Source organism: Dasypus novemcinctus, chromosome 1 (genome assembly GCF_030445035.2).
Source record: "Dasypus novemcinctus isolate mDasNov1 chromosome 1, mDasNov1.1.hap2, whole genome shotgun sequence".
Lineage (NCBI taxonomy): Eukaryota > Metazoa > Chordata > Mammalia > Cingulata > Dasypodidae > Dasypus > Dasypus novemcinctus.
In genome coordinates, this window is record NC_080673.1 from 193,223,012 (window position 1) to 193,236,509 (window position 13,498).

Below are 13,498 nucleotides of genomic sequence, written 5' to 3' on the forward strand. Positions count from 1 at the left end.
GACTGACAGCTCCTTGATCTGCTGTTACCAGAGCAGACACCATTGTGGAGGATGATTTTCTAAATAAGATACAGCTAGCTAAACCTTTTTACTTAAATTGCTTTTAAATTTAACATGGTTTTATCAAGTAATAACCTGGTTGTCAATATCCCTACACAGATGACATACTAGAGAGCTGTCCAGCTTCCCTGCCCTGTGCTTGGTGTGGGCAGTGGAAGCCTCCCCATCCCTGAGCCCAGAGCCCTCCCTGGCTGTGAGGCATCTAGGTGGTTTTGATGTTCAGGTCCCTGTCAGGCCCCCCATAGTGACTTACATACATATACAGAGTAGAGGCTCCTGTATCTCCATGGCTGCTATCCCAAGTGAGGCTTTTTGCTCCCTCTCTGCTAACTTCCCCAGGCTTGGGACAGTTCTGTGTCTGTCACAGGCACTCTTCCCTTTTTGAAAATCTGGTATTCTCTTTTGTCCCTTCTTATTTCTGCTTCTGTTTTTCTGCCCTGCCACACTCTTCTCTGTCATTTTTTTTCTTATAAATCCTTTTAGCAGGCATTTATTGAGTGCCTGTTATGTCTTGGCCCTAAGGATGCATAGGTGAATGAGAAACCAAACAGTATGTGAACATAATACTGTGCAGATAAGCATATGTGAGTGTGAATGCTGTGAGAGCCAACTGGAAACAAATTCTGCTGGGAAACCTAGAGAAGTCTTCCCAGAGGGTGTAACATCTGTGCACGTTGTGGTGTGGAAAACTGGATGGAAATTCTAGAGTCAGGGAAACAGTATGAACCAGTTGGCATGTTTGGAAAAATGGAAAGTTGTGTAGCTAGAGAGCAGTGACCTAGGGATTCAGGGGAGGCAGGTATGTGGCCTGAGTGAAAACATAGCCAGGGCCAAGTTGTAAGGGATTTGGCATCACCAATGATTTTCAAAATGGGCCTTGAGCTTCTAGCATAGCAGCAACTCTGTACCTGGTGGTGCCATGAACTAAATCAGGTCTACACGAGAGAGGCAGAATTAGTGGGGAAGATTCTGAGTTCAGTTTTAGAGGTCTTAAGGTATCTATGGGATATCCATGTGGAACTGGGAGGCTGTTAGAAGTAGGGGCCCAGGGCTGAGGAGTCAGAGCTGAAGATGTGGTGACCTTAGGATTTAGATAATGCCTTAAACTTTAGGGATGGATTTGAGGATCTAAGAAGAATATGTGTAGGGCAAAAAGAAAAGAGAGAAACAGAGAAAAGTTGGCTGAGGACCCCTTGGAGAGATGCAGTGAAGAGAGGAACAAGAGCCCTGAACCGGGAAACGGACTTGGCCCAGTGGTTAGGGCGTCCATCTACCACATGGGCGGTCCGCGGTTCAAACCCCGGGCCTCCTTGACCCGTGTGGAGCTGGCTCATGCGCAGTGCTGATGCGCACAAGGAGTGCTGTGCCACGCAGGGGTGTCCCCTGCGTAGGGGAGCCCCACGCGCAAGGAGTGCACCCCTTAAGGAGAGCCACCCAGCGCGAAAGAAAGTGCAGCCTGCCCAGGAATGGCGCCGCCCACACTTCCCGAGCAGCTGAAGACAACAGAAGCGGACAAAGAAACAAGACGCAGCAAATAGACACAGAGAACAGACAACGGGGGAGGGGGGGAATTAAATAAATAAATAAATCTTTAAAAAAAAAAAAAAAAGAGCCCTGAACCAGTAAGTACCTAAGGGTCTGGTAGAGGAGGAGGAACTGCCAAATAAACTGAGGCCAGAAAATTCTGTGGTTCAAGAAAGAGCCAGTGACGAGAAAGCAGGGTTCAAGGTGGTAGGAGGACAGGGAAGCCCCAGGGTCAGAGAATACTCAGAGGTTATGGTTAAGTGACCTTTGAGGTTCACAATTCAGAGACCCTGAGGGTCAGTGAGAAATTGTGAGTGAAGTCTTATCTGTTCTGAGTGTCCTGTTGCTTCTCAGTTTTTATGTGGAAGAATTGATATTTATAAACACCAGCTAACCAATACATTTTTCCCTTTCTAACTGGAAAACTGACTGAACAGAGTTTGAATATAATTTTTGACCTTGACTACTTTTGACTGTTGTTGTTTGCAGCACAAAAGCTCCCCCCCCCAAACACACACACACAAAACCGAAAAAAAAAAAACCAGTAGAATAACTTCTGGTTCTAGCCAGCCTGGAAATGGTTAGAAAGTTCCTAACTAAAAGTTTTATCCTACATGGATTTAGTTATACAAATGCCTTTATTTTTTTTAAGATTTATTTCTCTCCCCTCCCCCCCAACCCCCCGTTGTCTGCTCTCTGTGTCCATTTGCTGCGTATTCTTCTTTGTCCTCTTCTTTTGTCAGCAGCATGGGAATCTGTGTTTCTTTTTGTTGTGTCATCTTGTTGTGTCAGCTCTCCGTGTGTGCGGCACCATTCCTGGGCAGGCTGCACTTTCTTTCTCGCTGGGCGGCTCTCCTTACGGGGTGCACTCCTTGCACATGGGGCTCCCTACACCGGGGACACCCCTGCGTGGCACGGCACTCATCGCGTGCATCAGCACTGCGCGTGGGACATTTCCACGTGGGTCAAGGAGGCCCGGGATTTGAACCGTGGACCTCCCATGTGGTACACGGACACCCTATCCACTGGGCCAAGTCCGCTTCCCTACAAATGCCTTTTAATCTATTTGTTGAAAGAAAGTTCACATCTTGTGTACACTTAGCACATGACTAAAGTGTACATGTACTGAAAAGAGAAAGCCTGGTGTCCATAGCACATTTGATGATTCTGCCAGCCCCTGCCTAGGGTAGGACAGGGGATTTTTTTTTTTTTCCCCGCATGTCTCTGTCATTCCCCAGGTACCTTTTATGGTATCACTAACTCTCCAGCAGATGATTCTGATATTTAAAGAAATTGTTTTTTGTTTTGTTTTAGTGTGTGTATGTGTGTTTATTTTGTTTTGTTTTGTTTTAAAAAGCAAGCTACTTGATCTGCTGCTTAAAGATATGGCAGTTTGTTCCAGTGCTGGAGGTATTAAGTTGTTTTGGACCTGTTGAGAGATAGTAAGTCTGTTTCTAATGTATCTTCCTAAAGGATTTTCAAGGGTAATTTTTGATTAAAAATAATTTCCCCCTTACATGCAATCTTTTGATCCTAGCACTCATATAAGATGCAATTCCTTAATTACATACACATAAATGAAATCACCTTTCCCTCTCTGTCATTCTTTGGAGGAGGCACAAATACTCCATTGGGTTAAAGGGCCACAAGGCTGATGCAGAGCATCTTTGCTCTGCAAGTTTGAAACTTTCTGGTACTTGAGCTTTGGAAGAGAGTTGGGCCTACTGGGGAGTCAGAGTAGGAACGTGTGTGTGGAGTGAAGAATCTGGAGAGTTCCTTGAGGGCGGGCTGTCAGGGAAGTGTAACACGTTGAAAATAATTGAGGTTAGGCATCGACAACCTTAGTTTCTCATGGCAAGTCTGCCATTTTGTAGCCCATTGGAAAGTATTTAACCCCCTTTGGCTTTCCTTGCTCATCTTTAGATGTGGTTGAGCTTCTCCCTGAGGTCTAATAGTCCACGATGCTGTGGATGAATTTACTTAGGAGGTACAGAGAAACAAATGGGCAGAAGGAATGAGCCAAGGAAAGGGAGGTTATTTGGATCTCGTGGAGGTTCTACTCTGTGTAGCTGTTAAGATTATCATCATGTAGTTAAGCCTTAATGTGGGAAATGACTTTAGGCACTTTTGCAGCATTTCTGAGGCTGAACTAAGGAGAAGGAAGAAGTTGCACAAATATCCATGTAGTGCACCCAGGATAGTTCTTGGACTAAAGCAATACCTGTTACGTGATTTGACTCCCTTTTGACTTAACATAAACATGTCAATCTTACATCTTCTTGGTATTTATTTTTTTTCCCTTCTTTCATCTATCCTTCAGTTCAGGTCCTATATCACCTACAAGACCCCAGTCTGGGCTCTTGGAAAAAGCTGCTCTCACTATCCATCTTTGGATAATCATTCCCTTCTGTATTCCTATGGCATGCGTTAATACTACACAGCATAATAATTTTTTCAACAGTGTTTGCTGATCTTTTTTGTGTGTGACTGTTCAGTTCTAGGCACAAAATTATAGATAATTTTGCTCTCTTTTTGTTTTATATATGTGATACTTAAAATCTCAGCTAGCATGTAAGTTCCTTGATAAATACTATTCTTTTTGTTTTATGTTTTCTTTTTCTGTAGAGCTTTCATTGTTGAGGTTCCTCAGTGCTGAACTAACAAGAGGGTACTTCCTTGAACATAATGAGGCCAAGTATACAGAAAGAAGAGAAAGAGTGTACACTTGTTTGCGAATACCAAGAGAATTGGAAAAGGTACTATTTTCTTTCATTATTGGACGTGATTTTGAAAGTTATGTCAAAGTATTAATTATGGAAAAAATTGTGAAAGCTCGAGTTGAGTTTTCAGAATATTGGAAATAATTACTATATTAGGGGAGTAGGAATTCCCATATAGGAAAAGTGTTTTAAAAGTTGTATTTTTATAGGAGAGTGGGTGTAGCTCAGTGGTTTGAAGGCCAGCTTCCCATGTACAAGGTTCCAGGTTCAATCCCTGGCACCTCAAAAAAAAAAAGTTGCATTTTTCATGGGAAAAAGATCCAGTGATATAATATTAATAGATTTTATCAAAATCTTAACTTAATAAACATCATATTTCCCTTCACACTCCATCCAAATGACTTTTTCCAAGGAATTAATCTCCACTTCTGTGCTCTTTCAGTTTTATTTTGTTTTACTAGAAACCAGCTTTTTTTCCATTCAGTACAATAAATTATTTAATAGCCCTTTTTTTAAGGTTTCAGTTTCTCAGAAAGCCCAAATATTTAAAAATGTAAATGACAGTCTCTTCAAAGAAAAAGACAGTTTCTGTTTAACCTTCGTTGGAGAAAGCATCACCTTATAGGGTAAACATAGTAAATCTTTACATATCTTATTCCCTTGATTGTGTCCTAGTCAGTCAAGACCAATTGGACATGAGAGGAGAGCTGCTTTTTCCTCTAGTGCTAGAGTAAAGTTGGTGAGTCTGTACAGTTCTGAAATTTCTTGCAAGCAGGAAAGAATTAAGAAGTAGTTTAGTGTTAAGCTATATTGAAACCTCACATCTTCATACTTTTATAGTGACATAAGACTTGTCATATTTTGATCATTTCCTTAAGGTCATCCTTTTTATTTGAGTGCATATCAGCAGACTTTTGTTGGTTTACCTTATTAGTCTATGTTATAAAAAGAGGTATGGTAGACAATGAGAAGTATGGACCCAGCTAGTTTGATTGCCTTTTTTTTCCTGACAATTCATCATTTCACGACAAGGAAGAGATCCAGATGCATATTGACAATTTCAGAAATGTTGCTTTATATAGGTTCCTGGTGGGATGTCTCAGGCTAATGTTTTAGGAGTTATGGATTGGGGAGTGGTTGAAAGAGCTAGTGAACAAGCATAGTTTCAAGAAAGAACAAGTGTTTTGCCTTTGATCAAGGTCTTTCTTTAAAAACTTTTAGCTTCTCAGAGTTCACCATTTTCCTCCAGTACTAAAGCAGTGAGGTGGAAGTGAGAGGGCACAGCAGCGATCAGTGGACGGGACAGCCCGTGGTACAGGACAGTAGCAGCCACATCCAGTTTCACCCACCTGGTTGCAGACTGCTCCAAGGAATTTTTTCCCCCACTTGTCTGAGGAATTCCAGATTCCCATTTCTCTCTGGGAAGGACACAGGAATATACCTGAAACCCGCAGCCAAATTTTATGGCTGCATCCAGGGGACTGCTTCAAAGTAGGAAGGTACCTGTCTAACCCCTTTTATTACCTCTCCCGTGGCAGAAATAATGAGCAGGGGCAGCATCCACTCCTAATTCTGTTAGCTCTCGGAGGCATGTTCACAGCACACTTTCTTCTCTCTTCTTCCATAGCAGCACTGCAATGAGAAGCATCATTTTGGGGTAGATTTCTTACAGGAATTAGTAGGCATTTCATGTTTGCTACTGTGAGTATACATTTCTGGGTGAAATGCCCAAAGGTCTTGATGAGACCTGTGCACAATCCTGTGTTTTTCAAACTGGGGCCCATCACAGGACCGCTGATGGGTTGAGTAACCATGTGGTGAGTTGTAATCAGCATTTTTTTTTTCTGAGAAAAGAATAGAAAAAGTTTCAGTTTGCCTTGACTCTACTGAGGGGTAAGTTTTGGTCCATAAAACTTTGGTTTCATTTCTGTGTGTGTAAAATGGGTGATGTCACAAAAGCCGAATTAACACTGCTCATACACAATTGCAGCAATTTTCTAATCCTGTTTGTTTCCCATGAGAGACGTTTTTGGCTTTGAGACTATTTAGGAAATTTGATTTAGTGTCTCAGAACAACACTTAAGAAATTTTATAGCTGAAAATGCACAAAAACAATGTCCTTTTTTTTTTTCAGTCTAGAACAGTTTCTCCTTCTATCCAAAACTAAGGACATGAAACAAAGCAGAGTTAGGTTTCACTTTCAGTTGAGACTTAAATATCTCTCTCAACAGCATGAATATGCTCTTGTATCTTTAAGGCTTTTATTTCATACCAGTAGCATTTCATGTAGGACTTTATTGTAAGACTCTAGATTACTCTAATTTTTTTTTTTATTATTGGTTTCCTTTTTGAATACCTTACTCATTTTTTTTCTCATTTTTTGGTAAATGCTATGATAATTCACCTTGAAAATTAAAGAGCACTTTGCTTCTACAATGATTACAAATACTATAAAATGCATAATTAATGTTTGTACTTTAAAGTCAAGGAACAAGTCAACTCAGTGTCTCTCTCTTACGGAACCTGTTTACTAATGTTAAAAAAACTCCAGAATTTGTGTCTAATCTTGTCAGTGGGTAAAATCTTAATACATTTAACAGAGTTGAATTTCTTATATATTTAAATTGGTATTTCCAGTTCTCATTCTAATGTGTGGCTATAAAATTTTGGTGTGCTTTGTTGACTTTTGGAGGGCATTTCTTCTCTTCTACCACAAACCCCTCTTCCTTCATGCCAGGAAATTAGGGGAATGCCTTGCTTGATAGAACAAGAGAGATTTTTAAAAGTTGAAGTGAGGAGGCATAACTGACTGATTTCTTGTCCCCAGCTTGCATTCCAGTGGAAGTCTTTGCAAGTGGGGGTAGCTATGTACTGCAGGAGGTAATTGGGAGAGACCTGATTTTCAGGGTTCTCCAGGCCCTAGTTTCATTTCATGTGATGCTGTTAAAGTCCCTGCTTTCCTTGCTGCTAAACTTGTCTTTTTAACCTGGCAAGAAACAAATCTGTAATTCAGTAGTGTTAGATTGCTGACCACAGACAGAAAGAGCCTATATGGAAGGCTGTGTTGTTCTTAGCTGATGGCCAAAGAGATAACACTCCCCTCCCTCCCCCCCCCCCCCCCCCCCCCCGGCGTTTTCTGCCAAGGCTCCTAGAGTCCCAGGCCCCAGTATTGACAAGAGATGGGATAGTTTAACTAGATGATTGGTGAAATCAAGACAGGGGTCCCCAGTTTCCTAGAGAGGAAGTTTCTGGTGAGGAATTTCTCACTTCATTATACCCCCCTTAATTTGGCCAATTATGTCCCACTTCTGCCATCCATTTCTGTATTAATAATAAAACAAATAACATTTATCTAATAATTGTTAGGCGCCAGGCACTGTCATAAGTACTTTAAATATGTTAGCATTATATGCCCTCTACAAGGTCATGAGATATTTGTGTTTCTTCCACCTGCCCCATTGTGGCAGTCCCGTATTGACTTCCAGGAAGATTTCACCTTCCGCTCATGTTTTGGTGGAAGCATGTACTAAACCTGTACTCATTTTGATCCCATAGGAACAGTTTATCTTGGTCCTTCTACAAAATCATCTCTTGTCCAAAGACTAATTTTTTCATCTGTGTGAATCTCAAACTGCAGTAATTAGGAGAGGAATCCTCATCATAGTATTTTCTAAAATCCCCTGTTATATTTAAATGCTAATTTATAGAGATACAGAGCACTCATTCACTTAATTATAAAATTTTCTCAGTCTGTGTTTTGAGTGCTTTTACTATGTTCCCAGCACTTTTGCAGTGTGGAAGTACAGAAATAAATAACCCAGATCTTGACCTAGTGGAGATATCAAGTATGTAATTATAATAGAGGATATAAAGGTATAAGTATCGTTAAAAAGTATAAATAAAATGCTACCAAGAATTTAGAGAAGGGAAAATTTGCTTAGAAGACAGGTATGAGGAAGAGGATTAGGGAAAGATCTGTGACGGCAATGGCAAGTAATGAGAAAAAGAAGTGGGTTTTGTTCATGCATTGTAAGGCATGTGCGTGTGTTCATGGAGGTGGTGATGGGTATGCTAGGTAGATCCAAAGGTGGGAAATTGCTGGGGCCATATAAGGAATGGCAAATACACATCGGATGGATAGGTTGGATCCAGGTTAGAGAACTTACAGTGGTCGGGCTAAGGAGCTTGGACTCTAGACTTTGGGAGTGAACCTTTAAAGTTGTATTATTATTATTTTTTTAGGAAAACCTAACAGTGGTTTAAATAAGCAGGAGGCTGTATTTTAGTGAGAAGTCCAGAGGGTAGGAGGTCTCAGTTGTTCTGGCAGATTATTGAAACCATTGTGGACCCAAGTCCTCTTTATGTTTCTGTTTTGCCATCCTTGCCATATTGACTTTTGGTTCTCTTGCTTGTTGCCTTTTAAAAGAAAGATGACAGTTGAGACCCCAGGCTTTACATCTGCTTTATAATCAGAAGGGGGACGGGTAGTGCTATCTTTTTTACTGTATTTTTTTAATAAAGAATTTAAAGCTTTCCTAGAAGACCCTGAAATACTTCCTCTTATGTCTTATTGGCCAAAATGAATAACAGTCCTCCTCCCCCCTCATCTGCCCCAGCCACACTGGAGACTAGAACAGGGAATATTTACTTTACCAACAAAGAGAGAAAAGGATTTGGAATAATTATTGGGTTAGCCACGTCAGAGCTATGCTTCTGAAAAAGTAAAATAGCAGTTTTTAGCATGGATCGGCAATGAGAGAAGCAAGTAGATGTCAAGATTTTTCCATGTCGATAGGCTTTCTACAAACTAAAATCTTCAATTGATTATTTACATCTAACAAATATCTGAGTTAATTGCATGTCCAATTATTGTTATTATATTAAGCCTTTCATCAAAACTACTTTCTTTTCCGTGACTATACATATGTTTTTGTTTTTTTGTGTTTTTTGTTTTGTTTTGTTTTGTTTTTTGTCTTGGCTATCAGAAAAGAGAACTAAAGTAAAAATTTTTTAATTTTTAAATTAAAAATTTTTTTTTTATTTTTCACAAAGGTATTTATTTCAGGTAGGAGCTTACAGATACCAAACCCTATGAAAATATAGTTTTAAACTTTCCTTAATCTTGTAATTCTGTGCATTTTGGAAATCCTTTATTTCACTGTTACCATATTTTATACAGTATAGGTATTTAACACATTTCTGAAAACTGAAATTAACTGCTTAGTCTTAAATGAAATTAATATTACCAGCTACTTAGTTGTCCCTTTTTTTTTTTTTTTTATTTTTTATTTATTTATTTTTTATTGACTTTGTAATAATATTACATTAAAAATATATATGTGAGGTCCCATTCAACCCCACCCCCCCACCCCCCCTCTCCCCCCCCAACAACACTCGTTCCCATCATCATGACACATCCATTGGATTTGGTAAGTACATCTTTGGGCACCTCTGTACCTCATAGACAATGGTTCACATCATGGCCCATACTCTCCTCTATTCCATCCAGTGGGCCCTGTGAGGATCCAAGATGTCCGGTGATCACCCCCGAGGCGCCATCCAGGGCAGCTCCATGTCCCAAATACGCCCCCACCTCTCATCTCTTCCTGCCCTTCCCTAGTTGTCCTTTTTTTGTTAAGATTTATTTTATTTATTTCTCTCCCTTCCTCTCCCCCCCATCCCAGTTGTCTGTTCTCTGTGTCCATTTGCTGCGTATTCTTCTTTTTGTCCGCTTCTGTTGTTGTCAGCGACACGGGAATCTGTGTTTTTTTGTTGTTGTTGTTGTTGTTTAGCGTCATCTTGCTGCATCAGCTCTCTGTGTGTGCGGCACCATTCCTGGCAGGCTGCACTTTCTTTCACACTGGGCAGCTCTTCTTATGGGGTACACTCCTTGCATGTGGGGCTCCCCTATGCGGGGTCACCCCTGCATGGCAGGGCACTCCTTGCACGCATCAGCACTGTACGTGGGCCAGCGCCACATGAGTCAAGGAGGCCTGGGGTTTGAACCATGGGCCTTCCATGTGGTAGGCAGGCGCCCTAACCACTGGGCAAAGTTCACTTCCCTAGTTGTCTTAATCTAACAAATTTTTATAAGCCTTATAATTGTCAGCCTGAAGGACATTAAGTACAGAATATTGTTATTTTTAGACATAGACAATCATTACTATTGGAAGTGATAAAGGCTACTATGACACAGTGGATATATTTGGGAACAAGCATTAACAGCCTTAGCTTTCTCATTTCATGTCCACCAGTAATAGCTGAGTGGCCTGATCAAGTCCTTTAACCTCCTTTGGGCTTTACTTTCTTCATTTAAATTTAGAAAGTTGAAGTAGGTCATCTCCAGAGGTCTAGTGATCTATGACTCTGTGACTGAATTTGCCTAAGAAGAACCAAGGAAACAAGTCAACAGTTGGAAAGATTCATGGAAAGGGAGGTTCTACATACCTAGTAAAGAAAACTTAGTTCTACAGTTGAGGGGTTGGAGAAAGGTATAGAGAACATTCAGGAAAAATCATCCAAAAAGTTCTTTTCAAAATAATGAACTTAACCAAAATATCATATGAAGCCTTTTTACTGTTGCTCACTGTGGGGTAGATGTTAAGAAAATATAGTAACAGTCATTGTTTCACTGTTATTTCAGCAAGCTAGTCCTGCGATTTCTTTGTGAAACTAATAAGAGTGCTTACTCAGACCTGTATTTATGGCAGTGATTTCTCTGGCATCTTTCTCGGTTTCCAATTTAGTGAGCACTTGTTTAGAGAAACATCCCTCTGAATTCTTCTTGTGATACAGCTCTCCGTTTGTGCACAGCCTTGCTTGGTTTTCCTACCACATGGCTGCCGAGCTGCAGGAAAGCCAAGGGGCTCCATGGGGCCCAGTGTCTTGGCAGCCTCGAGTGGTGTGCCTCCTGTTCTCACCAAGGCTTGTCGCCCTGCGTGTGGCGGTGGTGACAGCAGCTTCCACAGTCGTGCTGCAGCGCCTTGCCTTTCTTAACTTTCCCCGAGGACAGGGCCGGCTTGGCAGCAGCGGCACCAGCACCCTCCAGGAGCGGGCCCCGGAGGTGATGGGGAGCGGCCCAGGCCACTGGGGCTTCCTTCACCTGTGCACGCCCCTGCCTCCTGTTGGGTGTAGAGGACCCATCAGATATTTCTAGGACAAGCCAGCCCAAAACCTCAGGGCTCTCCCCCCATTCATTATGTGTTTATTTTATTTTAAAAGATTAATTTTTATTTATTTCTCTCCCCTTCCCCCCCACCCCCGGTTGTCTGTTTTCTGTGTCCATTTGCTGTGTGTTCTTCTTTGTCCGCTTCTGTTGTTGTCAGCGGCACAGGAATCTGTGCTTCTTTTTGTTGCATCATCTTATTGTGTCAGCTCTCTGTGTGTGTGGCACCGTTCCTGGGCAGGCTGCACTTTCTTTCGCGCTGGGCGGCTCTCCTTATGGGGTGCACTCCTTGCATGTGGGGCTCCCCTATGCGGGGGACGCCCTTGCGTGGCAGGGCACTTCTTGCGTGCATCAGTACTGCGCGTGGGCCAGCTGCACACGGGTCAGGGAGGTCCAGGGTTTGAACCACAGACCTCCCATGTGGTAGGTAGAGGCCCTATCCATTGGGCCAAGTCCACTTCCCCATTATGTGTTTAAAAAGCAATTTATGAACTTGCCACTGCAGGACTATGCTTATATTTTTTAATCGTCACTTATTTCTGATTTCTGTCCCATTATCTTTGAAAATAATCTTAAATCTCTTTCTTCCTCTCTCTTGCCATTGTCCCATCAGGCCACTGTAACCCTCGTTCAGACTGATACTCTCCTTCACTGCCAGCTTTGCTTACTATCAGCCTGCTGTAATGCTGCTGTCACTCCCTACAAACTAGATCTGATCCTAGGTGGAGGGTCCCAGCCTACAGTGGCTCTACTTGGCTTGGAGCAGCTGATGCACCTCTGTTCCTTCATGTGTGACTCTCAGATGTGTCTGAGGTACACCCACCCTTCGGAGCCATTCCTACCTCCCAGCAGGAGACCTCAGTCTTTCCTGTTGCATTCAAAATACCAAGTATAAGTCCTTGCCTCTTGGAGTTGTTCTGAAGATCAGATAAGTTAATGGAATTCAGTTGCTTATAGGAATGCTGAAGTTATTGGTCATCTAGAATTTAGGCTTCCTGGATGCATGAATTTTAGAATTCAGGTGAATAAAAATGACTTTATATAGGGGTGACTTGAAGCTGCAGTAATTGCTGTAAAAGCCAGTCATTTGTAAACTTTCTAAGTGATAATCCATTTCTCTTGACATTCTGATAATGGATCACATTCATATGGGTTTGTTGAGAACATTTGGAACACAGGATAAAATTATGAGTTCCTTAGCAATTAACTGAAGATCACTAATATCCTTCTCGTATAATTATATTCTGGCCCCACAGTCTACTTAGTTTCACTTACGCATGTTCTTCTTTTTATTTGGAATTCTTTCTTCACTGTTTCTGGCAAATTCTAATACCCCTCTTGTCTCGTCTGTGGAAGACCTTTGCTGTCTTGCTCCTCCCACTCCATGCACACATTCTCCAGGGTCGCCTCCCCTCACCACCCCCGCATTGCAGAGTGGCCTAATGTGGTCACCAATGTTGCTAGAGCTCATCACTCTTCCGCCACTTGCTGCGTAGTTTGTGCTTGTCCTGCTCACTAGATTAAGAATTCCTTGGGGAAGGTGTCCTTACTAATAGAGTCGAACAAGATATACTCTCTGTCCTTATAGGAGTAGACCCAGAACTTTCTTTTCTAAGCCTCTTTGCCCCTACTTACCAACTAACACTCCAGACCAGTGATTTCTCCTTGTGGGTGGTATTTATTAGTGGTGTAGGAGATGGTATTCAGAATTTTCAGAAAGATGGTTTGTGTGATTCCAAGAGACATATTCCAAAATCACTGTGCTCTTTATTTTTAGCCACAATGTTCTATTTATTTTAAAAATTCAAAAAGCATTAATAGGAAGGCAGGAGGTTTTGTGTTTATCAAAAGGAAAACACAGAATAACATATTGCACCAGTTTCATTATGTTGTAGTCATACCTTATATATTTAAGGGGAAATTTTTTAAGTATTTGGAAATTTTATTCCTTTCAAGAGTTTGATTCCCTAGATACCTACTATTGTATTTTTTATGATATTAGGTAAATTGGCAAAAGACAAGTTAGCAT

At 41.4% G+C, this 13,498-nt stretch overlaps 1 protein-coding gene across 1 annotated transcript in view; it reads left to right on the plus strand.

Annotated features, from left to right (window-relative positions):
* TAPT1 (transmembrane anterior posterior transformation 1) overlaps nt 1-13,498 on the plus strand; it is a 73,206-nt gene that overhangs the window by 11,247 nt on the left and 48,461 nt on the right. The window contains exon 2 of the mRNA XM_058300640.2: nt 4,210-4,340. Within this exon, the coding sequence (XP_058156623.1) occupies nt 4,210-4,340 (131 nt within the window). The remainder of the gene's footprint in view (nt 1-4,209; nt 4,341-13,498) is intronic.